The following is a 26,985-nucleotide window of genomic DNA, read 5'->3' as shown; positions in this document are numbered from 1 at the left end:
ACTTTGTATACTCGGTGTACCACACCCATCTTGTAAGCACTTAGAATTTGTTTTCCATCACTAGTAACTTTACTCACTGGCTTAGTTATTTCTCCATGGTGTGTTGATAAAATACCTGACAAGAGCAGCACAAGGGAGAAGGGGTTTAGAGTTCAAAGGGATCTAGTTCATCACTGCAGAAAATCCATGGAAGCAGGTAAGGCAGGAAAAGCTCGGAGGCTGAACAAGGGGGCTGGTTGCTTACATTCCATCTGTACTCCGAAGCAGACAGTGAGCAGAAGTGGGGCTCAACACGAAGCCTTACAGCTCCCCACCCCAACCCCCAGTGATTCATTCCACCAAGGCTCGTCCTCTTAAGGAGGCTACAACTACCTCGAACAGCTACTGTCACTAGGGACCAAGGGTTCAAATACACGAGGCTTTGGAGGACATTTCACATTCAAACCACACCAGTCATGATGGCTTTTTCCGTACTTTTGGTTTCTAAAGTTGGGTCCCCCCAGGACAAGAAACTTCATTTGGGAGTACAGTCCCAGACACTTTTTTAAACATTTTTTTCTCATGTAATTCACATGTGAAAATAATTTATAATTTCATTTTCATAAAATGAATAACTAAGATTGTGGAACCATCAATTCTCTTAGAATATAAATATTATTGAGGCCAGTAAAATGTCTCAGAAGGCAATAAATAGTGCCCCGGCAGGTAAGAGTACCTACCACAGAACCCTGACGGCATGGGTTTGATTCTCACAATCAAATCAAATTCTGAAAGATGTCCTCTGACCTCCTACATGTATGTACACACACACACACACACACACACACACACACTACTGCCAGGTGTAGTAGCATACAGTTGAGGAAGAAAGACTAGAAGCTCAAGGCCAGTCTGGACTTCATAGTGAGATCTATCTTACACAAATAAGCAAAGAATATATCTATACAACTTATTAATATTTCTCTCTATATATACAGATGACTATGCATACACACACACACAAATATATATATATATATACAATATATATACACACACATACACATAAGCACAATATGACTTACACACACACATACATACACACTGTATAAAGTATTCAAGCAACCTTAGGCCTCGGATAAAAAAATGAAAATGACCATAATCTGAGTTAGAAAGATGGTCCAAGAGTGTGTCGTGTTCTTCCAGAGAACTTAGCACTTATACTGGGGAGCTCACAACCACTGTAACTTCAATTCTGGGGATTAAGAAATATCTTTTTGTCCTCCACTCATAGGCACACAGTCACATACAGACAAGCACAGACATACACATAAAACTGTGGATGAAAAAAAATTGAAACAAAGCTTTAACAGCAGAATTAATATTCGGTGAGGAGAAAAACATTAAAGAAAACCACATTCCCCCCCCTCTATATAACCATGATCTAATTGCACATCATAATTTTTAAGGCAAGTCTTGGTAGTTTACATCATTTACCATTTATTTCCTTTTTATCAGTTAGGTTTAAGCAAGACAGAACTTTCATTCAGAAAGGACATAACCTAGCGTTTATTGCTCACATGTCTACAACTTAAGTTAGCTTCAGACAGGGTAGACATTAAACACAAGAAGGGACCAAGACCATTAACACCTTGGGCTAGTCATCCCTGCAGAATGCCAAACTTCTTTATACCTATTGACTCTAACTATCATATAGGTATATATATATATATATATATATATATATATATATATACACACTAGATACCCCCTGCCTGAATATCTATAATCAATTCAAACTTTGTAAAGGGTTGTAGACTATGAAAGTATCCATGAATCAGTTCAAGCTTCAACTCTAGGGGCAAGCCGTAGCCCTACAGTAAAGCCTACAAACAGCTGCCCAGTACCATGTAGGAAAAAATCCACAACCAGAAACAGCTAACACAGAAAAAGCTGATCTAGTTCCATCTAGATTAAAGCTTTAAAATATCAAAGCACTGGGCCCACCCAAATGTTTTAGCAAACTTTGCATACAAATGTCTACCATTGGATTGCATTGGTGAGACCAGTTTTTCAAAATACATGGATTAGCTAAAATCCCTTAGCACTTGTCTACGGCAATCCTGTTCCTCTAGAGTCAAAAATCTCTGAGACTACAACCTGGATATCTGAGGATGCTGCCTGGGGCTCAGGATCCAGACATACAGGCTGCATTTGATTTATAAATGTCTGGTGTAGATTAAAGGGTCGTAGACTCTCCTTCCATGATGTGCTTATATCTGTGGAGAATGATTTCATCAAAGGTCAGAAGGACAACAAGTTAAGCAGCTTCACATTTACAAAGTGCATTTTAACTGGATTTATTCTTGTTGATCGATAAACACTTGTTTAATATTTATCAGTATTGTGGAAAAAAAAATAGTTCTGAAGCCTGCTTCAGTTTGATCTGGTAGCAGAATGACATTCCTATTTTATACTCGTTATCTAAGGATATTATTTTTTACATGTATTTATCTGTGGATGTGGGGGGTCTAGACTACAGATAGACTTGGGTTCTTTCTACTTTTCTGCCTTTGGCCTTACAAGTTGCATAAGACGCTTGTTACTTGGGACAGAACGTGACACAGTGATTGATGGTAATAAGACTGTGATTAGAACCTGGAGACATGGCTCAGCAGCTAAAAGCAACTGTTCTTGCGGAGCACCTGGGTTCAACTCCTAGCACACGGAAGTAGTTCACCTCGCTCTATTACTCTATTTCTAAGGGATCTTATCCACTCCTCCGACCTCCATGGGCCCCAGGCATGAACATAGTACACAGAAATACATGCATACAAAACACTTGTTTCTATAAAATAAATCATTTTTAAAAGATTACAATTATACCCTAACATCTAGAATGTCACTCTTACCCTCATCCCTTTCACAACAAGCCACTTCAGAGTAGAATCCTGACAGAGAAAAGTCAATACTAGATTCTCTAGCATTTTGACAGGAGAAAAAAAATAAAAATAAAACCAGTTCTAGTAAATGTAAAAAGTGAGGTAATATAGGCTCAAATTTTTAACCCTCTGTATGTAAAAGTTATGAATGCTGGATGCGGTAGGGAATCTATTGCACAGCTTCTAACTTGGTCTTTAGGGGAAAGCAAGCATTTTGACGCGCAAAGCGGCTCTGCAGCATGTTATCCCTGAAAAAGTCCCCTCTGGTTTGGGACACCCTTTTAAACAGTGCTATATATTTCACCGTAGAGATCCCAGCACTGACCATGGGAAACATGCAATCTAGGTAAGTGGCATGTCTTCGGGGAAAAGAGCAGGCCTGTCTGATGAAGAGGCTTGAGCTCATCTTTACTCTGATCCATCAGTGAGCAGCCATGTGACCAAAAACCTCTCCACCAAAATAACTCACGGTTTTCATTTATGATACTGAAGACCTAGATAAATGTTGTGGTCACTTTCATATCCAAAAAACCAATGATGGTGACATTTCTACAGAGTTCTCAGTGGAGGTAGATCCTGGAAGTGAAAGGTACTGTAGGACCTGGGAAAGACCCCTGCCTAACTGCATACTGTACACAGGGTACAGCTGCTTCCTTGTTCGGATGTGAAAGCAGCCAAGGTTTTAGAGAGCGGGTATCCAGGGCTTCGGGGGGGCTCAAACACCCCCTTCACATCCTAATAGGATAAAGTGTATGCATAATTCTGTGTGACCCTTCAACTACTGACGTTCACGCCATGTTACTGTTGGAATTGCATGTTAAGCAAGCAAATTTTCAATGAACTCTCGCTGGCTGTACCACAGACACAGATGTCAGGCGGACTCCTTTGTTCATAAGGTTCTCATTATTAGCTCAACCCGAGCTGAATATTTGACTGAAGGAAAAGACCATATCATTATTTTCAGATTTCATTCTATGACTTAACTGGGCTACATCTGCCAGCTTCAGAAACACCAAGTGCTGCTTGGCGCCAGCTTTGGCGTTCTCTTCTGTGACTATTACCCCAAATGTCTCAGCCTGAGGAAGCCTCCTCACCATCAAAACAATTTAATAAAAACGAAAATTCTGATTAAGAGTTACTCATCAATTGACAGGGCATGCCACGCTAGTGCTATTTATGAATTATACCCCATGATATTTTAGGACTAACAAACAGACTCTGCATTCACAAATGGGCAAACTAGAAAGCCAGTAACCATTCTCATGATTTATAAGCTCTGTGTTATACTTGAAACCATATTTCTTTAATACGTAAATTGGCATTCCTTTGAATAACTCAATCTGCTTTAAATCTATTCTAAGGCTCTGGGCAGCACAAGGGAGATTTAAAATACTTATATTTAATTCTTCTACTCATCTTTGGGCCATCTCTTAGCATACATATGATAGGAAGCTACAACATGAGAGGACTTGTCAAGTGCAAGTCAGAATGCATTGCCATCCTGACACCAACGCCATTTAGAAAAATGTCACAAACCACACAAATTTCAATCATAAACTATTTTATAAGCCCACTGAAACGTACATTAAAACAGCAGAAAGGAATAATGGCTTCCATGTGTCTGGGCATCATCATTAATAATGCCAATCAGCAAGGATAACTTGAAATCACCTTTGCTGATGATTAGAAAAGGCAATTCAGGGGCTGAAGAGATAGATTAGTGGTTAAGTGTACTTATTGCTCTTTCAATAGAACCTTAGTTTGGATCCAAGAACCCAGGTCAGGAGGCCCTTACATGCCTTTAACTCTATATCCAAAGAATCTGATGCCCTCTTCTGGCTTACTCATACACACACACACACACACACACACACACACACACTCACTCACAGACAAACACTAAACCAATAGGTAGGTAGGTAGGTAGGTAGGTAGGTAGATAGATAGATAGGTAGATAGATAGATAGGAAGATAGATAGGAAGATAAAGCAAGTCTGTCTTTCTATATTAGAAGAAACTGGGGTACATGCTATAGTTGCTCCAAATGCCTGGTGAAATGGCCAGTTTTCTACATGAGAGTCATATCCTTAATGAAACTGCTATATTCTTTCAGTATCTTGCAGAATCTTAGAACAGGAGGACCTAAGAGAAATTGCCCTATATTCCACCCCATATTTTATGTTTGCTTGTATTTATTTATTTATTGGTTTCTTTTTGGTTTTGGTTGGTTGGTTAGTTTAGTATTTTTGAGACAGGGTTTTCCTGTGTAGCCTTGGCTGTCCTGACTTTGTAGACCAGGATGACCTCAAACTCACAGAGATCCACCTGCCTCTGCCTCCCTGAGTGCTGGGATTAAAGGTGTGTACCACCATGACCGGCTCCAACATTTTAAATATATCTCAGACAAATGGTTATTCAGCCTCTTGAAATGCCTGTTTTTAGTTCATCATTAAGTACAGCAATCTAGTTCTCTAATTGGCATTTCTAATCCTAAGAACATCTTCAAAAGAGCAAATCAGCAAGTACTTCTGAAATTCTCATACTGGGTGGTACGAGTCTGGTTTGGAACTTTGGGCTTCTATCTGCATTATGCTTCTATATCAGGCACCTGAGACTGAAGGTACAACTAATCCTTCTCTCTTGGGGCTTTCTTCTCTGACTATTTTCAATGACTAGGAACTTCACTATCTGGTTCACATTAGTATTTACTAGTAACTTCTGCATGACAGCACTCAGATAGGATCTAACTAGTTACAGAGCCAGTAGGACTCATGCTTCATATGATACCAAATTAAAATTTTTATAACAACAGACTAAGTATTTGTGCAACAGACTTGTGACCACACTATTTGTGTTATGAAATGTTAATTACCCCCTCCTCCATTCCCGGTCACGGTGGTCTTTGAATTAGGAATGAGAGTCTTTGAGGTTGATTAGACCTTGAGAGTCCATCCCTCAGGAATGAGATTTTTTTTTTTTCATGAACAAAAGGCATTAGAGCTCACTTAGCTTCCTTCTACCACAAGCTGAATACAAGCAGAAAATGATTCTCTGAATTCCAGGACGGGATTCTCACCTGAGTCTAACCATGATCTTCACCTTGCAGCTTCTAGAACTATCAGAAATAAATTCTCTTGTTTAAAAGCTACCCAGTCTGCATGGTATAAAAAGAGTAAACAAATAAACAAATAAATAAAAGCTACCTAGTCTCATGCTTTTTTATTGCCACAAAAGAACAGATTCAAAGCATCCTGTGAAAATTTAGACTTTTAAGAAGATATAAAACAGGCAGAAAATTTATATTAATAGTAACCTAGCAGGGGGGGGGAACTGCATGAAATAAAATGCTCCAGTTACACTAAGTCCATGAATACAGTAAAGGTTGAAAAACATTTCTATAAAGTATCACAAAATTTATCCCAAAATGTTAGTATGAAGTGACTGCATTTTAAGTTTTTTTTACACTTACCATGTTGTATGTCTTTCATATCTAAGTGAAGACTAGACATTAGAATTCCTACTGCTTGTGATCTTTTGTTGCTAAGCAACTTGACAACCTGTTCAGGAAAAAGGAAAACAAGAAACATTAACTTAAACTCTAATACGATGAGTAACACTTTAAAATCCTAAGTGAACCTCAGTCCTGTTCTCTGCACTTCCTTCTTTATAATCTGCAGTTTCTCTTGCATGGTAAGTAACTACACCCCAGTCACTCAGCAGCTTCCTGCTTTCCCAAAAGTTATCTCCTTTAAAATTAGCTACATAGTCTCTATCTGACCAAGCTCCTAAGAATTGGCCAAACTTCCAGCCAACGTCTCCTTTTTAACTTTATATCTCAGAATAAGGGTACCACTATTCTCCATCCTTCTACAAAAGCTAAAAAACCAGGTATCAATCTAGATAGTTCCCTCTCCTCTGTTTGTAGAACATAGCAGGCAGGAATCAAATCAGTCAAGGGTAATTTTCCTGTGTCTTCTGAAGCTGTGCCCTCCATCTCAATGCCAGCATTGACTTCCATGTTATATTTTGCACAGATCAAAGCAAATGATTCCCCCAGTTTGGTTCAGTGTTCTTTTTATTTTTAATTTGTTGTTGTTGTTGTTGTTGCTGCTGTTAAGTGTTCTTTAACTGGCTTCCTTACACAGTGGTTCATGACCTTCACTACAAAATATAAAAATGTAGGTTCCCTGGGCTATAAATGAAATCCACTTACCAGGAAATCTGGAAATAGAGTATCATCACCATTTTGAGCATCTCCTAAACAATTCTAGTATCACGGATAGAGACCCATCCTTCCCATTGACCCTCCACACCTAGGTCCAATATCCTTCTAAAATGCTAGAATCTACTTGTTGTTCCTTGATTTTTAACCTTTGTAAGCGTGAGTGGCTCTTGTTTAGAGAGGAAGCTCCATAATTCCTTCCCAAAACTTGCCCTGTCTATTTTGTTTTAGAAACACTTGATTCCAAGCTTTAATGTACATTCTAATAAATAAGACAGTGGAAATAATTACTGGCGTTAGCCAGAAGAGAATAGAAGAAGACAGAACTCTTAAAGAACAGATGTCACAGTCCTTCAGTGTAATAAAACCAATGTCTGTGTTATGAATTTCTTCATCTGCCTTTACCCAACATCCTGGAAAACAAGAATCCAAAGTTCTCGAGCTGGAATATCCTTAGAATCCAGTGAGCAAAGGTATGATAGAGAGACACATAGTCAGATCATCAAGGACTCAGCCAAAAAGTAGAAAACACAGAACTAACACATCTGAAAACCACAGAATTAGGCCATGTAATCAGAATTTTAAAAGGATCCATTTGGGTTCCACGTCATATTAGATCTAGTTAATGGCCTTACAACAATGATTTCCTAAGACTTCCCCAGTAGGAAGGAAGGCTGTAGAGATTAAGAACATAGACTCTGCATAAACAAAGCAGTTTGCCTCGCCCTGTAATTGCACTGAATTATCCAGGATCTTCTGAAAACAGATTCTGAGTCCCAAGTCAGCCCAAGCTACCAGATGATGCCATTCCAAAGTTCTCCTTCTTCCACCCTCATACATTCTAGAAGATAACTCCAATACTATAGTACTATAGGGCCAACTTTTCACAAACAAAACAAAACGAAACAAAAAAACTGACAATGACGACAACAACAAAAACTGTAGCAGCAGCAGCAGCAGCAGCAGCTTCAGAAAGCTGTGGTGGGACTGGCCAAGTGCTGAGGCACCGGGACCTCAGCAATGTGACTTGGAAGCACTGTGTGAACAACACTAAGAGGAAACTGTGAGAAGCTAAACATACAGCACAGATAGTTTGGCATCTCTCATCTCAGAGGGATCCATACCACCCACCGAGTATTAATTCAAATACTACACGAAGGGAGAAAACAGATACATGTATTACTTCATTTAATTCTACAAAGGGATTACTGTATTTTTTCTTCTGCTCCTGTAATTAAAAACAACAAACAAACAAACAAACAAAAAAACATCAGACACCTATGAATGGAGAAGAATCCTTTGGTAGTTGTAAATGTTGTGTTTTGTTTTGTTTTTTTTAGATTTTTTTAAAAATTTATTTTTAAATCTATTACAGTTTATTCACTTTGTATCCCATCTGTAGCTCCCTCCCTCATCCCCTTCCTTGTGCTCTCCCAATCCCACCATCCTTTCCTCTTCTCTTCCCATGATCCTCCCCTAGTCCATTGATATGGGTGGTCCTCCTCCCCTTTCATCTGACCCTATCCTATCAGGTCTCATCAAGACTGTCTGTATAGTCTTCCTCTGTGGGCTGGTAAGGCTGGCTGCCCCCCCCCCACACCCTTAGGGGGAGGTGATCAAAGAGCCAGCCACTGAGTTCATGTCAGAGATAGTACCTCTTCCCCTTACTAGGGAACCCACTTGGACACTGAGCTGCCATGGGCTACATCTGTGCAGGGGTTCTAGTTATCTCCATGCATGGTCCTTGGTTGGACTATCAGTCTCAGAAAAGACCCCTGGGCCCAGATATTTTGATTCTGTTGCTCTCCTTATGGAGCTCCTGTCCCCTCCAGGTCTTTCTATCTCCCTTTCTTTTATAAGATTCCCTGCACTCTGCCCAAAGTTTGGCTATGAGTCTCAGCATCTGCTTCCATACCCTGCTGGGCAGATTCTTTCAGAGGCCCTCTGTGGTAAGCTCCTGTCTTGTTCCTTGCTTTCTCCCTTTTCCGATGTCTAGCCCATTTGCCTTTCTGAATGAAGAGTGAGCATCTTATCAAGGGTCCTCCTTGCTTAGCTTCTAAGTTTGTTTGTTTTTTTTTCCAACTTAAATTATTTCCCTGGTGTTATGTATTAGCAGCGACAGGCAAGCTTTGACATGGTACAATATCTGGCCATGGAACAGAACATAACTAAAGCTCCTGACAATATGGTCCCAGTGAACACATTCAAGGCCCTACTACAACCAAACTAGTCTAAATAGCTATAAACGGGTTTAAAATAAACATTAAGTAATGTTGGTCCGAAAGGCTATGGCACCAAGGAGATAATCATGGTTTGTTTCCACCGCCTACATAAAGTTTTCCATTATATGAAAATAGAGCAGCAAAGCTAATGGATATATAATGACAGATATTCATGAAGATCGTTAAATATTTGTCTTTCTGTGTTATATGAAATCCCCATTACTTAGCCGACTAGTTAAGCATAGAAATTTCTAATAATAAGAATCTGAGAGAATTTTAAATTAATTAAATCAATGGGTATCCCATTAAAGTTAGATACAATTTTACATAAGACAAAAAAACAACCATAGATGTTTATGTGTGTGTTTTATTCCACTTCACCTACCATTCTGTAAAAGTGACCAGGGCTGTCTTACTGTGTCAAGGGAGGAAAGGGAAGATGGCACATTGGAACACCGCCAGTTGACAGTGCGGCTCAGGTACCGTCTAGCAGGCATATATAAACTGAAGGTGAAAATAGAAAAGGGTAACTTCTCTGCATTTGCAAGAGACCTCAATAGTTGAGCTGCAAGTCTGGATATGAATTCCAACATCCTAAAAACTCCCTTAATCCCTTTTCACCTGATTCCTGATCTGTAAAATGGAGGACACACACCAATGAACGGCCCCCATGAAAATAACCACAGTCACAAAACAGAAAGCCTTACAAAATGTGAACTGCAGGCTGCTGCCATTCTGTGAGCTGTGTCCACGTGTCCACGGTACATGGGAGCAAGCATTAGGTACTTTTATAACAATTATATGGAATATTATTTGGTATACTGACTCGAAATTTGTAGGTATTTGTTTTGGGAAGGTCTTTTTATTTTTCAGTAGTTTATATGGAAACATGTGCCCTGCATATAAATGTATGGAAGCATAACAAGAGGTTGAACGAAGGGTTTAGAATCTGCTGTTTGGCTAGCACAATACAAGGAAGACTGATGGCAAGTGTTTTCCTCACCCATACACATCCAAATGGTTGCTTCCCATGAACAGCACTCTTCACGTCATTGCTCACCAGTTGTGTTTTCACTTTTATTTTAGTGCTGGGAAGCGAACCTGGAGCCTCGTGCATGGCCAAGCCAAGTCATTTAAAATATAACTAAGAAGGTGGCTTTGAAAACCAAGTACTATGGTTAAAAACAGAAGGCAGAAAAGATTCTTCCTTGCCACTCACTTGCTTTACCACCAAATAGTGGTCAAGACAGTAAAACAACATGATACTAATGTAGAATGCATGGGCCTACTAGGGCCACTGCCCAATGACTTTCATCATTAAAATAAAAAAGAAACCCTAATGTAATACCCTAATGGCAGACCTGCAAGCAACAAACTGAAACCAGCATTAGCAGCAAGAGAGAACAAAAGGCTCCAAGTCTCTAAAACCACAGTCACTAACACAGAACAACAAGCCACATGCGGCTGACCAGGCATGTGAAAAATAGAAGATTCCTGGCTCTGTTCCTGTTTTAAGGGGAAATATCAATGACCTCAGTAATTTTCATGTGGATTTGCACATCCAAAAGTTAATACTTTAACCCCGAATCCTATGTAATACCTTCACCTTAACTTCATATCTTTCTTCATAAATTTTAAAGTGTGGCTTCTAGAAGAACTAGTTACATACAACATACTGGGCAATGCTGGTTAAGTAGCCCTAACAAGTTCATAAAAACCACTAAACACATTTGCCTTTGACCGAGACTGACATAGCTCATCTGTATCTCATCTCCCTCCTCTGTCTCAGCCTCTCTCTCTTTCTCTCTCTAACTCTCCCTCTCTCTCTCTCCCCTTCTCTGTCTCAAGCTGAATTCAAATAATGGAAGGTAAAGATGGCATCTAAAGCCAAGTATTATTGATCATGCCTATAATCCCAGAATTTGGGCAGTGGAAGCAAAAGTATCAGAAATTCAACAAACAAACATGTTCTGTGTAAAGCCCAAGGTTCTTTGGTCATTGAGCAGGTATCACTGCTGAATCAGTAATGTAACTACATGCTACACCTATGTACCATTAGCACAATCATTTACAACTCAGAAACATACTTAAACAGTAGAACACAAATGATCCATCCTAAAGTCACACTCAGACATAAGTATGACCCAGAGTGGTGTACTTCCATATTTCCAGTACAAGCTCCCTATATTTTTTTTTTCCTTCTGTAACAGAGCACATTCCCCAGTGGACGCTCTGAGAGAACACTAATGTGGGCATGATGTATCCAATGTTGACTAAAACTTCCTGGTGTCCTCAACAGTCTTCTGTCCCCTTGCTGTCCCTCATCCTGCCCATCATTTGTTTTTGTCACTGAAATTTCACCCATTCCACAAATATGATCCTATTCTTTTTCTGCCTTCATATATAGCACTTAAGTGCTTTGCTTCCTTTTTGATGTGCTAGGGAATTGAGGCAAGGATCTTGAACATACAAGGCTCTACCACTGAGCTGTATACATGCTGGATTCTTTTGCTAGTCTTTGCACTCTACTGACTTTCTATAGTTGCTCCCACATCAACTATGACCTTGATATGCAGTGGAAACCTGCTCTTCTTTGTTGTTTACCTATACAGTTCTAAACCTTTGTAATGACACCAACTATGCATAATCATCTATCTAGCAAAGTGTTTTTGGTCAATATCTACTAAAATCTTCTACTTAGATGCCTTCTTTCCTTCTTCAGTTCAACATGGCCAAATTTCATCCATATCCATTTTACAGATTAAAAGACCATTATGGTGGGTATAATATTTAAAACTTTACCTTACAAAACTTTTTTATCTTCAGCCATAGAATTTTGACATTTAAACTGAGCATCATGGCTGCCCAGATAATATTACATTTTCCATAGCCCATTTGATAATAAGGCTTAGCCCTGAGAAAAAGTTTTAATCAATAGATTACAAGGAGCATGGGTTATCTTTGATTCACTATGACAAATACCCAAGGTGATAAACTAATAAAGAGAAAAGATTTTATTATGTTACACAGTTTTGTGGATTTCCAACAATGGGTGAATGTTCCTATAAATTCTAGGTATGGAAAACTACTTATTTCACAGTAGGAAGGCAAAAGAAATGAAGAGAGAGGACTGGGTACCACTGTCCCCTCTGAAGGCCTGTGCCACATGACCTGAGAATCTCCTACTGAGTCCTGTCCCTTAGTTTCTCTAACCTCTTGATGGTGACCCCATGTGGACTGAACCTACACAGGTGCCTTTAGGAGCCATTTAACATCCCAACTGTAATGCAGTAAGAAAGCACAGCTCCTGAAGAGAGTATACGCTTCTCTCAGATTCTGGGGTATTCTCTCATTATTATGAAACACAAAATTATGAAAATCAGCCATTTTCCCCATCATGTTCTGCCCTGAGGCTGAAGTAATAAAAATGCCGAGACATGAACAACAGACAGCCCAGACTTTCCCTCTGTCACAATAGACCCAAAATATTCTGACATGTCTACTAAACACCAGACCAGACATTGTACATCAGGCAATGCCTATATTGGGGTAAATTACCAGATGTCAACAGGAAGTAGAAACAAACAGCCTTTGCCAAATCGGCTCTGTCTCACCGTCCATACATCTCAGTCAGCCATCCCACAATCCCAGTCAACCCCATGGGAGCATTTGACTCATTCAACCTCATTGCCCATATGCAGTCACCCATCAGTCTCCTCTGATGATTTCTTCTCCATCTTTCTAGTCTGTAACAACAGTCTCCTCCCCACTCCTCAGCGCCAGTATTTACAACCTCTTTCCAGTGATGCAGCCTTAAAGATCCCGGTTCTACGCTCAGATGAAGATTCCGCCCTGCCTTCACCCTGTCACCCGCCCACGCTCCCTTTTATTTCTGATTTATTTTACAATGGTATAATAGACAAATGGCATACTCATCGGGTAGAAAAACTGAAGACTTGTGCATCTAAGATGCTTTTCTTAAACATGCCCAGCCTCTCATACAACGCCTGAGGGCTGACTTTAGAGATTCTTATCTCTCATGGGATCTTATATTCTCCCACTAAGACATGTATGTGTCACAGTAATTTCTGGGACATTCTCTATAAAACACACATACTGCTAGAGTTAAAGACTGTCATATCATTTACTTCAATATTGAGCACACTGACTGATAAATTTCAGGCAATAAGGTATATTGACTTTGCCTCAACTGCTATAACCCACGCCGGAAATGCTCCTGACAACTTAGAAAAAGGGTTCCTCAAAATCCTTTTGTTTGTTTGTTTTTGTTTTTATCTCATGTTCCCAGAATTTAATCCACGCTAAGGAAACATTCTAGTCCTGAACTATATACTCCTGATCTTTTAAACTAACTTAACCTTCCTGTTCTCCACTCTGAAGAATCCCTTTTCCATAGGCACTTTTCTAAAAGTGCCACATCTGGTGCTTATGCAGAATTGTTAAGTACAGTGAATGAATGGGTGAGCAGCCATTCTACCACTAAACTCAAGTCGATAACTGCTACTTATTACCTATCACTTCAGAGTCTTCCTAACATGTAATGGGAAAATGATATGGACGATATGGTTAACTAACCAAAACTACAGTTAAATAACTACTTGACCAACCTACAATTACATATGCTGCTCACTCAGAATATATATTTAAAAATAATATATTTTGGATGGATTACATGAAATATAAATATTATAATGAGCCATCAAAGGGCTCAGTGTTACATATTCAGACAATCTGAAGTTTTCAGCACTTTCTTATAACTAGTAAAATCAGAAACTTAAAAAAAAAAACCTAAGTAACTGGTGTATTATGTAAATGCAAAGCCCAAATAAGAGTATTGTTCTCCATTTCCTAGCTAAGGGAGAATGCTGCTTTCTTCTGAAACAACACACCATAGCCTCTATGGAAACTGGATATTCGATTAGGGGGATAAGTAAACAGATCCAATAAGGCAAATCCTTCAGGGAGCCAGGTAAAATAAAAAGCCAACCACAGAGATTAGGGAAAGGTGAATTCCAGAGCAGAATTAGAGAATGTACAAACCACTGTTTCTCACACAGCTATCTGAGCACAGCATAGTTTGCCAAGTGGTATACAACACACATGAGCACTGACACACGCAAAGCAGCCACGGGCACTGCAATGACCAGGCTTAGAAGAGAACATGAGCAGGTAGGAAATACTGACTCCTAACCGAGCAAGGGAACTACAGCTGTGACGACATGTTCCTCAATCTCAGGATTTTTAGTGAGTTCATCTATTTAGAGGTTAAGATTAGGATTTTGAGCCCTGTCTCTATCTCAATTATCAGCTATGTAACTTTGGATCATAGGTCTTGGGTCCATAGATCTTAGTTTGTCTACTTCCAGAAAAGTCAGTAATCCATATACAGTAGCCCTGTAATATAAGATGAACAATATAGCGTGCAAAATATCCCTAAATGTAAGATGGTATGCAAATATCAAGCGTGTTGACACTACATTTAGTAATCTGACAACTGTCAGTAACACTTCATAATACCGAAGAAGCACTTAAGTTTATTCTGATAAGAGGAATGCCACAGTTAATAATAAGTTATGGGCACTAAGCACCCAGAATTAAGAAAGAGACCAGCCCATACACTGGCTAATTCCTGCCATCCTAGGGACTTTAAAATGTTTCTCTAAGGAGTATTTAGCCAGGCTGTGACTATCCTGAGATTCTGATTTGGATTCAGTTTTCTTACTTTGACAATATAAACTGATCTCTCAATTTCTGGCCCAGAGGGAATTAGTAAGCAATAAAACAGCCCTCTGTGAGCTATCTCATGCTAGTTCATAAAACAACAGACATCTTACGTCTTAGCTGGTCTGCCCTCAAAAAGGAAGGACACAGACCAAGAGTTGGATTTTTACAGACCAAGAGCTTATCAGAAGCTCTTTAATCCATCCATCCCCACAACCAAAGAGGAGGGTAATCTTATTTACAGTCACCTTCTCCTAATATTACCAGTGAGCCTCAGGGTAGGCTGGTTACTTCACGGGCAAGAGAGGCATTCATATCCTCTGCAAGCCAGTAAAAGGCTTTGACACTAAGCATGCTGGGGTGATAGGTGCACACTGTCAGATGATGGCGGATGGAGCAGAGACACGATTTCCCAAACAGATCGGACATGCACGGCACATGATGATATGGCATTTGACGCCCCTCCCTGATAAGACTCTAGAAGACTTCCTTTAAAAAGATGCCCAGCACGGCACATGATGATATGGCATTTGACGCCCCTCCCTGATAAGACTCTAGAAGACTTCCTTTAAAAAGATGCCATCTTCAGGAGCACAATTTACCTGCCTCTGAGCTTCAGTGTCCAAGGTACCTTTTGGAACAGGGCTGAGGCAATGGCATAAGCTTTACGTCACTTGCCTTTGAGTCTGAAGAACCCAAAGACTGCAAGACTCTCAGAAGTGCAGTTTGGTGAGTTGCCAAAAGAAACTCTCCTGGGGCTGGAGAGATGGCTCAGCGGTTAAAAGCACTGTCTACTCTTCCAGAGGTCCTGAGTTCAATTCCCAGCAACCACATGGTAGCTGACAACCACCTCTAATGGGATCTGATGCCCTCTTCTGTCATGCAGGCATACATGCAAACAAAGTGCTCACATGTATAAAAAAACAAACTTTAAAAGAAAAATAAACTTTCTGTGTTTTCCTACCCTGTCAATCCATTCTGGCTGTTTGGACTTAAGACCTGTGTCTCTTGGTTTCAAGAGAATCTAGATGCTATTCCTCAACTATTAGCATCAACTTTGTGATTATTGCTTTTATTGCCATTTGGTCCCTAATTCTAATCCTTGTTCTATAGTATTGGCTTTGTAAAACTAACAGGAAACAAGAACTTCAAATGTGTGCAAGCATATACAGGATGATTTCTGGCGCAATAAAATGCATTTTTTTTTTTCCTATTCTCTACTGCTTCTTGATAACAAAGACTTGCTTACTATCTTCTGCCATTTGGGTATAAAGAAAAATAAAAGACAAATTTGAAAATGCAAAATTCACAAACATGGTTCAGAAAACATTAAGGCACATGTGACCTCCAGGATCCCAAGAAAGACTCATTCAAGTAGAGATAATGAACATTCCGTAGCCAAACTTTAATTCTTCTCGTAGAAGGCCAACATTAGAGATGATGAGCAGCTTAGCAGCAAAACACTTGTTAAACATATGGCAGGCCTTGGGTTCAATCCAAAGCACTATAAGTTAATTAATTGACTAATTAAGCCTCGCTTATTTAAAAAGAAGCAGAGTCATAGACCTGCTCTGAATGAAGTCAAGTTGAATTAATCACACATCCTTAGAGCGTGACATGTGTAACATACTTGAAACACATCTGCAAAAATAATAGCTAGCATGTATTGTTTCACCGGGGTTGACATGCAATATTGGAAAGTGAATAAGACTCTGGACAAGGAGGGTCAGCAGGTCAGGATTTGCTGTATTTGGCTAAGTCTGGCTTATCACTCAGGGGCTTGCTCAGCTTATTTTGAACCCCTTCATCCACTCGCTCACATACTTTTCCAGAATCCGGCATACACCAAACATAGCAGAAAAACTCACCACCACCACCAACAGCAATAAGAACAACAAAAGAACATATTTTGGATTTTTATACTTTTCTTTAAACAATTTTTGACCATATAAACCTCTTTCTTTAGACCAAACTAGAACATTTGATGACCCAAACCAGCAAAAAAAAAAAAAAAAAAAAAAAAAGAGCAATTAAAAAATTAAAACTAAAAGCAAACAATCAAAAAGCTTCAAGAGTTCAAAGTGATTTTAAGCTAATGAAGGGAAATAGCATTAGGTAAGCATTTTAATAAAATATTTATTCTAATTAGTTGCACTTTCAAACTTTACATTTGAAAAACACTGCAGTAACAATAGTGAGCTTAAATAAATACTGTCGGGCTTCAAAAACAAAATACTTTTGTAATTAAAACCAATTACCCCAAATCCCCATCCATCTCCACTTTACAGAGCATGGAGGGAACATGCAAAAATGGTTAAACTCCACAAATTTGAAACAATACACAATCTTCAGTTTTATATCCTTTTGCCAGACTAGTCTGCTTCATCACACACAATATATGCAAGATATAATTTGGCCCTTCACCAGCTCAAATATCCTAGTAATTAGAAAACTGTGTTTCATCTTTCTGATTGCATGCAAGTCTGATGAACTGCACTGGCCCTGAAAGAATTCCCTCTAAAGCTCTGGTTTTACATATGTGTTCTTCCTAAAATTTTTACATGTTTGTTTTTTTTTTCCTTCCCAAATTCAGTCAGAATAATCTAGGCTGAGATTAAAGCATCAGAAAACAATTTTATTGTGGGTACAAGGTCTCAGAATTGTATGGCCTGGCCAAAACTACTCTTTATTCAGTGGTCAAGCACATGCCTTGTATGTTCAGGGTGCTGAGTTAGCTTCCCAGCACTAAAAAGAGAACACTTAAAAGGAGTGACTAGATAGATCATACAGAATTAGAGGCTGGTGAGTGGCTCATCAGTGAAGAGCACTTGTTGCTTTTGCAGAAGACCCAGATTCCATTCTCAATACCCGCATGGCAGGCAGCTCACAACCATCTGTAACTCTAGTTCCAAGGGATACATTGTCCTCTGCTGTCCGCCACAGGCACCAGGGATGCATACGGCGCTAATGTAGGCAGCAAAAATAGTCATACATTAAAAATTAAAGACCTTAAAAATAAACAATCACTAAGTGAAAGCAGTTCTATATTAAATGTCTTAAGTATCTCATCAGAGATTTCAGCATTCTCTCAGTGGAAGCTGTTAATTATTATAGATGAAAAGTATGATACTGGTATGGTAAGGTTCAAGAAAGGAGCAAAGGGATGAAAGAATCATTTTTTGAGAGACTTTTGTTATTAGTTACAGCAACTGTGCTTTGAGAAAGCATTATTTTGCACATAAGGGGCTTTCTCCCATTTATTCTTGAAATCACTACAAAAACCTCAAAGACTAAGTGCTGTGTCCTAGGCATTTAACAGTGGATACAGCAGGATCAGAGTCACACACTCATTAAGCAGACAGGCCAGGAATGATCCAGCTCCAGAGTTATTCTCCTGATAATCCCATAGATGACCTGTAAGGTGCAGCGTGAAGAAGACACATCTGTGGTGTAAGCAGCACACTGAACCTTATTTCCCCCAGGCCTTAGTGCTCTGTGTTATCATATGTAATTAGTAGGTACACATTAGCCATAAGAGAGAAAAGTCGTTTACAGATCCTTAGGAAAACAGTAACATTCATTGGATATTCTGTTTTGTGTATTACTCGAGTTCAGAAAAAAAAGTAGATAGCAGTGATAAGATGAACGACAAACAAGGAAAAGCCAGTAATGAAACTCCAGTGACTAGTTTCTTACTTGTTTTAGTAAGGAAAGGTAAAATGTCCAGAGGAGGAATGACTCAGCTAGCATCCATTTATTAAATAAATGGCTGTGTAAACCTCAGGATTCTGTGAGCACTCTCTTTTCTTCCCATGCTCTCCAGCCCTCAGCATGGTATTAATTTTTTTGGACACTTTGAGAAGGACAGAACTTGCTTCCTGGCCTCATTTACAGTTACTGATTGTTTTAGGCCTGTCAAGATGGATCACACCCTGTGAAGGAAGGTTTCCAGTTTTCTCACAAGTTTGTAAATTTTTTCTTTTCTTTTTTTTTTTTTTTTTTTTTTGAAATTACATACTGCCTAAACAACTGGCTGATTTTCCAAAATCCTCCATCAGGAATTTAAAGTAAAGGTGATATAAACAGTGTCTTGTTGGTAGGTTAATCTATGGTACCTAATATAAAAGAATCAAATTTTCAATATTTGACTAAGCTTTTACAAACTAGTTGTTTCAAAAAAAAAGAAAGAAAACCATATTTTGCTTATATTCCATATTGGATCAAAGAATTGTATCACATCTGCTGCGTCCAACAATAAACAGGTCATTTATTATTTCTATTTCTGAAGACATCTTCAATTCCGCTATTCTAAACTAATATTTTGTTATTCAGGGAACAGAATGGTTCTTTTAAGTGTGTACTGTTTAGAAATTTTAGTTTTCAAAATATTGGAATTAAATATTAACTATAATAAAATGATAAAAACTGTACTAGTTTATTTAAAAATTGCCTATCTGTGAATCTATGTATCCATGTATCCGTGTATCTGCCTATGTGTTTACCAATGTATCTATGTACCTGTACCTATCAACCATCTACCACCTATCTATTTATCTCCATGTATGTATCTATCTCTATCTATCTATCTATTCATCTAGCTAACTATACATCTATCCATCTTCTATCTACCTGTCTTAGTTAGGATTTCTATTGCTGTGATGAAACACCGTAACCAAAGCAAGTTGTTTGAGGAAAGAGTTTATTTGGCGCACACGTCCATGCTCTTTTTAATCACCAAAGGAGTCAGGACAAGAACTAAAGCAGCGAAAGATCCTGGAGGCAGGAATTGATGCAGAGGCAATGGAGGGGTGCTGCTTACTGGCTTGCTTCCCATGGCTTGCTCAGACTTCTTTCTTATAGAACCCAGGACCACCAGCCCAGGGAAAGGGAGAACCACCCACAATACGCTGGGCCCTCAACCATCAATCACTAATTAAGAAAATGCCACACAGGCTTGCCTCTCGTCCAACCTTATGCAGGCATTTTCTTCCTTGAGGCTCCCTTCTCTCTGTTGAGTCTAGTTTATGTATCAGGTTGACATGTCTATCTTACTCTATAGAATATTACTTGTACCAATGAAATCTCCATCAGTCCCTCCTATCCATGCTTTTAATCCAGCTCTGATTGCTACAAATTACCTTTTTCTACTCTTGAACTTTATAGAAATGGGAATATACTGCTCACATTACCTTTTGTATAAGAAAGAGGTCAGTATTATTGATCATAAGCGTAAATTCTTAATTTTTATTGAGGAACACTACTCCATTGTGTATTATAATTTATTCTTTTTAAAATATGTATGCTTTTTTTGTAACAGATATGTTTGCCTGAATTCATATGTGTGCTTATGTGTAGAACCTGCATGCCTAGTGTCCACAGAAAACAGAAGTTGGGTTAAAAATTAATAAAAAAAAACAAATTTAACAAAATATTTTTTAAAAAGACAAACAATCTTAAAACAAAGACACAAAGTTAATTAAATCACCTACAAAACCCATCAACTTGTTAGAGCTGTTCCCAGTGGTTTCAAATATTACACGTAAAGAAACATGTACATGAGGCTTAAATACAGTTAGAATTCATCAATTAAATTTTCGTGACTTTATCCACGACCATTGGTTAAGTCTGCAGGAGCAGATAAGTGTATACACAGCATTTAAGATATTTTCCTGTTTGTGAATGTAACTGTTCAACATATATTGGATCGGTACCTATATCGTCTGAATTCTAACCCATAATTGTTCTTCCTTTATTTCTTTTGTCTCAGTCATTTTCATTTGAGCAATAGCCATCCGCAGCCCCAGAACAAGCACTATACTTATATGCACAAAGAGACTGGTGAATATTGACTTTGACTTGTCTCTGAGCATACAAGCATCCTTGGAAAGAGCCACTGGTAATCTTACTTACTGAATTGCAATTGCTCAGCCAGTTCGTTCTGTCTAGACTCTGTGGGAAATGCGTAGAAGACAAAATGAAGCCATGTCAAAATCCTTTGCAGGATTCATTCTTAGACAACCAGTTTAAGAACCAAAGACTAGAGTGGAATTATGTGAATTCCTCTCTCCTAGTTCAGTGTCATTCTCTTAAGTTTAGGGCAACAGTGAAAGCCAGGTCACCTTTAGAATGCCATAGCTGTAACTCAACTCTGACTTCTCAAACTCTAGGCTTAGTCTTTAGTTTCTCTACTTTGCCCTGCAAAACCAAAGCATGCAGCTCAGCGCTTGGCACACGGTTAGTACTCACTCAACAGGCATGGAGAAGATTAATGCCACATGGGATCTTTGGTTATCTTCCTGTTCCTATGAAATTCCCTTATGTCACTTACACCGTGACTAAATCTCAGCGGAAGACATGTGTCTCCTTCTCTAAGTGATTCCATCCCAGGACAAAGGTCCAGCTGGGGTGCTTACATGGTCCATTTCTAAAATGCTAAAAAAGGGAAAGGTACTGGGAATGAAGAGTAAGAAACTAAATGCATCTTGGCAGTTTTTCAGAGGAGGAACTTGATGATGGACAAGACCCAGTTGCACAAGATCACGTGTTATGGGCAAAGAGGAGAGCTAGGTGTGTAGCTGTACCCACATTCACCTGAACAACAGCAAGTAGTTTTAGTAAAACTCCTCACAAAAAGGAGTATGGCTGAAGCCAGTCTCTTCACCATCACTAGCATCTCTGGAGGACGGGTCTGGAGCAGCTGGAAATCACAAGATGTGGGTAACAACAGGAAGACACTGACCTTTCAGTAGTAGACAGACAGGCTCTTTGAAACACAGAACAAAATAAAAACAGTTGAGGGCCTGGCAAGATGAATTTCTGTGAATCTGAGGCCAGGTCAGCCAGAGCTACAGAGTGTGATCCTGTCTCAAATAAATAAGTAAATGCATTTATTAACTAAAAATAATAAAAACAGTAAAATTTGAGAAAATGAAATACAAGAAGAGAATCCATGAGCATGTGGAATCACTAAGGTGACAGGACAGAGGAGGAAGGGAAAGAGAGTCTGAAAGCTCTCTCACTATGGTTCTACTTGTGAAGAGACAGGAAAAAAATTAGAAAGAAAAAATACAAACATATACATATATGTCATATACATCCCTCCAGTGTTCAGAAAGCAGAATGTAGAGAGGCGGGGGCTAGGAGTGGAAGTGGGGAGGAAGCTCTAGGATGTAGGCTACATAAATACCATGGGAGACAGAGGGAAAGATCCAAAACAAGAGAAGAGACCTGGGAAGCACAGTTCACAGCACTGAGTAGAAGTCAGTCAGAGAAGTGGGCCCTGTTGTGTGTACAGCACAATGCCACTAAGACAGTTTGCTCCTCTTCCAAGGATTCAGTCAATGCGCAAGACCCAATGCATCTTGTAAGGCTTCTTTATGTTGTGGCACTGGGAATCAAATGTCTTTGCACTGTCCTGGCCCCAGGAACGTATAGCAAGTGTCACTTGATGGCTGGGAGTCTGGTCTGGCTATAGGGGAAAGATGCTGAATCAGAATTTCAGGGGCTAGGGATGCAGTTCAGCTACTTAGGGTGCTTGTGTAGTATACTTGGGGCTCCCGATTTAACTCCCAGCACCACATTGACAGAACATGTTATCTTTTGTAAACCTGTAATCTCAGCACTTGGGAATTAGAGGTAAGAGACTCAGAACTTCAGGGTCATCCTCAGCTACTTAGGGAGTTACAGGCCAGACCACAGAGGTTCTACTGTAGAAATAAGGAGTCACAAGGAGGGGTTGTATGTGCTGTGCCTACATGGCTCTCCTTCTGATGAGGTCCTCCATCAGGGAAACTACCAAAGAGAGCTCTGAGCTGCAGGATTGGGAGCAAGGAGTTGGTTGCAAGGGACTATGCATAGGCGCTAAGTAATGGGAAGTTGGACCCTGGCAAGACCCAGCCCAGAAAGCCTCAGTCTCTACTACCTCCACGTTTGGACTGATGCACCCTGCACGATCATTTCTCCACCTACAACCAGACATTCTAAGGTACTGGAGACTTGGATCAGCTTGGTAGAAGGCTTGGAGCCTGTCGAAAGGAGTTCTGACCAGAAGCGTCAATCAGAGTTGGCTCAGACCATAAACCACACCCTCTGGTTGCTAGGCAAGTACCTCAAAGGACAGCCAAGGAAGCCAGGAGCACAGACTAGGTCCCACAAGGGACTGAGCTGAAGAGAACCCCGAAAGAAGAGTTCATAGGTCCAGACATTGCTGCTGTACAGATGACCACTCAGAGGGCAGAACAGTGACCTCTTTATTTCCCTCGTTACCTTTTTCTTACTTCATTTGCACAGGGACTTATTATTTTCCACAGTTAATTGTTGCATAATTTTTTATGCTATTTCAAATCCACCGCAACCCCATTTCTTTCCTGTGGTTCTGGGGGTTAAAACCAGGGCCTTGCATACACTTGGCAAGTACCACAATAACCTATATTCACAGGTCTCTTTTTCCATCAGGGCTTCCTCTTCTGTCTTCTCTTCTTCTAACATCTAATTTCTTTGTTTTCTCTCATTTTGTTCTACTTTAATTTTGATTTTTGACTCACAAAGAGGCCCAGGCAGGGCTCTGGCTTAGAGTCCTACCTCAGTGTTCCAAGTGCTATGATTGTGTGAGCACCACACCCCGATTTTAATATGCAAGTTTTAATCCTCACTTCCTACTCCTTTCTCCCTCCTCTCTTTGCTTTCTTGAATTAATCAGCCCTGTTTTATGTTGCTTTATCTTTTTCATCTTTTAAAGCCTTTGTGCTTTGTTTTGTTTTCTTATCATTATTAGCTGAGACCTTGGGTCACTTCTTCATATCTCCTTTTACTAATCCATCTGTTCCTTTTCTATTTTCCTTTTTATAAAATATGAAAATATAACCAAATCTACTATCTTGTATAATTTATTATTTGCTATTACTTTTAATTCCTAACTATATTTTTAAATTGGTGACAATTTTAATGACTATATTTGTTACATATTTCATTATGAATATTCAACAAAGTCAGGAGAAAAATTGTTATGAAGATACAGTTGTTGCCATCCTCTACACCCTTTGTTTGGTTTTGTGAGATCAGAGATAGAACATTGGCCTAAGGACCCAAATCATATTCCTTTTCTCCTTAGGAACTGCTAGGAAACATGATACTGGACCCACTAAAGGAGTGGACACCCATTCCCATAAACCCTTAACCCCAGAGTAGCCAACAAGGGGAAGACAACACCCCTGAAACAAGGTCATACTAAATTTTATGTTCCTTACAGATACACAAATGGCAAAAGCTGGCATAAATGGATGAGGTCTTGGGAAAGAAGAAATGACTATTTTGGCAATTTCAACTTCATCCTTGTTTGCTATTTTTTCTTAGAAATAACTCCAATCTACAGCTTGTGTGTGAGGATAGTCTAGGTACAAATATTTATTTATGATTTATTGCAATATATGAGCATTCCTCCTTTTTCTTTTCTGTGTATGTGTGATGCATGTGTGTATGAACTTATGTGGAGGCCAGAGGAAATTTTGGGTACAGTTCCTAGGGAGATGTCCCCAACTTTATTTTTAAACAGTCTCTTATCGTAGCAAATGTGTGAGGCTGCCTGGACAGCAAGTCCTAGGGACCTGCCTGTCTACATGTTCTCAGCTCTGGGCTACAAGTGCATGTTACTATACTCAGCTTTTTATGCTGGTGCTGGGAATCAAATGTAGTTCCCTGTGCTTTCAAGGTGAATGCTATAATGAATGAATCATCCCCTAACCCTTCCTCCACTTCCACTATTTCCTGCTTTTTGAACAATACAGATTCTAGTCTGAAGTACAGGTAGGAAAGAAAATAACTGAAGTCTGTATCTCTGGCTTGCTAGCACCATGGCTGGAGAATAAAGCCCACAGCAGGCTTGAGGACTGGATGGAGGCTGTCTTCATCTGACTGGATGTGCTTTTCCAACTATAACTTACAGTGAGGATGTCGACACACATGTATTTTACAGTCTGGTGACTACATCTTAGGCATCTTTTAAAGCAGACGCCACATGAGCATTGTCGAACAAACAGTTACAGCAAGATGGAATATGTCTCTTTGTGTCAGAAAAAAAAAACAAAAACAGACATGCAACTGGAACTGGACTTGGGCTTAAAGAGATGCAAACCAGCACCTGCACAGACAAGGCTGGGGCACTCACCCTTCCAGAGCCCGCTTCCCTTTCTTCTACAATGGATTTCCCCTTTTCTGGAAGATCTCTACACCCTTGATATCTTCTCCAACTGAAGTTCTGCCCAGTGTGGACCATTTCCTTGGCCCTTCTCACCCTTTTCTCCTCTTTTCAGGGGTCATCGGGAAGAAGGGAAGAATCATGACGAGGGTAGGGGGATCAGAGTCACCTGAGGAGGTTGTTAATGCAAAAAAATTCAATAATCGGTTTAATTTCTTCTGCCATTTTTTTTCTTCCTCCCTAGACAAACTACCCTGTGCCCTGTGCTGAAGGGAACTCTGATTAGAATTGGCAAAAGGAATGAAGCTGAATTAAGAAGACTATCAGCCAAAGAATTCAGGGAGGGGAGTTGCTCACACATGCAGCCACTCTATCCACTCTTTCTCCCGATGGAAGGCATGTTTCAGAATGGAAAGGTTCTCTGAAATACACAGGTGCTGGCTGCCAGTGGGTATACCAATGATTAACCCAGAACCCCTTTCCAAAGTGATCACTGAGGGAGCCCATGGTGAGAAGTTCAATGTGCAGTTTCCAAGATCTGCCTCTTGCTCCTCTTTCTTTTTATGAGAATTTAAAAAAAAGGGAGAAGCCATTGGTTTGGTTGTCTCTCTAATTAGCAGTAATTAGAGTTAATCTTACTTATGGTAATATGGTTATCAGGACTTTTTTCAAATGTCATCTTTGCTTAGAACCTTAGTGTGTGTCATTATAGCAATGCTGTTCCTTTCAAGTGAGTTCTGTGGCACTTAATAGTAACAATAATAACAACAACAATAATCACATCTTATCAAGAGACAGGATTTCACAAAGGAGGCTTAAGGATAGATAGAGGAAGAGGTTCTAATAACATCAATTGATAAGATACCTGATAAAATTGATGAGTAAATAAAAAGTGTGAGCAAGTCATAAACCACCCATGTGCAAAAGGCTACATTTGGAAAATATAATGTTGATGTAGATAGAAACAGGAGAAGATAAATACGTGTGTAAAACAGCAAAAACAGTAAGATGAGTAGAAAAAAATTAATGACCACAATGGCAGATTAAGTATAATTGTGGGTGGTCAGGTGAAGAAAACTACAGCAGACAGTTATAAGGGAGGAATGGCCTGGTGATTAAAACAGAACAGCAGTATCTGTGAGGCCCTATCAGCAACCTCAAGAACAGTCAACAAGCTGGATTAAGAAAGAAAGCTGATGGGAAGAGGGACTGCCTCTGACATAATCTGATTGGCCTGCTCTTTGATCACCTCCCCCTGAGGGGGGAGCAGCCTTACCAGGCCACAGAAGATGACAATGCAGCCACTTCTGATGAGAACTGATAGTCTAAGATCAGAAAGAAGGAAAGGAAGACCTCTCCTATCAGTGGACTTGGAGAGGGGCATGCATGCAGAAAGGGGAGGAAGGGTGGGACCAGGAGGGGAAGAGGGAGGGGCTTATGGAGGGATACAAAATGAATAAAGTGTAATTAATAATAAAAAAAGAAAGAAAGCTGATGTATTTAAAAAAAAAGTAGTTGCTTTTGTAATGAGTCATAAGTCAACTATTTCTTCCAGAATTTTTTATGGAGTACAGGTTGCCCTATATGGAACACTAATTATATCACAGTTTGAGAAAGCAGCAGAAGCAATAAAGATGCTCAAGGAATCTGAAATTTTAAGCTTAGGTGAGACAACTACACTCATTC

At 39.5% G+C, this 26,985-nt stretch overlaps 1 protein-coding gene across 1 annotated transcript in view; it reads right to left on the bottom strand.

The window, feature by feature from the left end:
- The window catches only part of Fmn2 (formin 2), a 312,755-nt gene that overhangs the window by 172,424 nt on the left and 113,346 nt on the right, over positions 1 to 26,985 (bottom strand). Inside the window, exon 8 of the mRNA XM_060364725.1 lies at positions 6,391 to 6,478. Coding sequence (XP_060220708.1) covers positions 6,391 to 6,478 — 88 coding nt within the window. The remainder of the gene's footprint in view (positions 1 to 6,390; positions 6,479 to 26,985) is intronic.

This window comes from Meriones unguiculatus, chromosome 11 (assembly GCF_030254825.1).
Source record: "Meriones unguiculatus strain TT.TT164.6M chromosome 11, Bangor_MerUng_6.1, whole genome shotgun sequence".
NCBI lineage: Eukaryota > Metazoa > Chordata > Mammalia > Rodentia > Muridae > Meriones > Meriones unguiculatus.
Note: the sequence above shows the minus strand (reverse complement) of the source record. Positions and strands in the feature narration are given on the sequence as shown.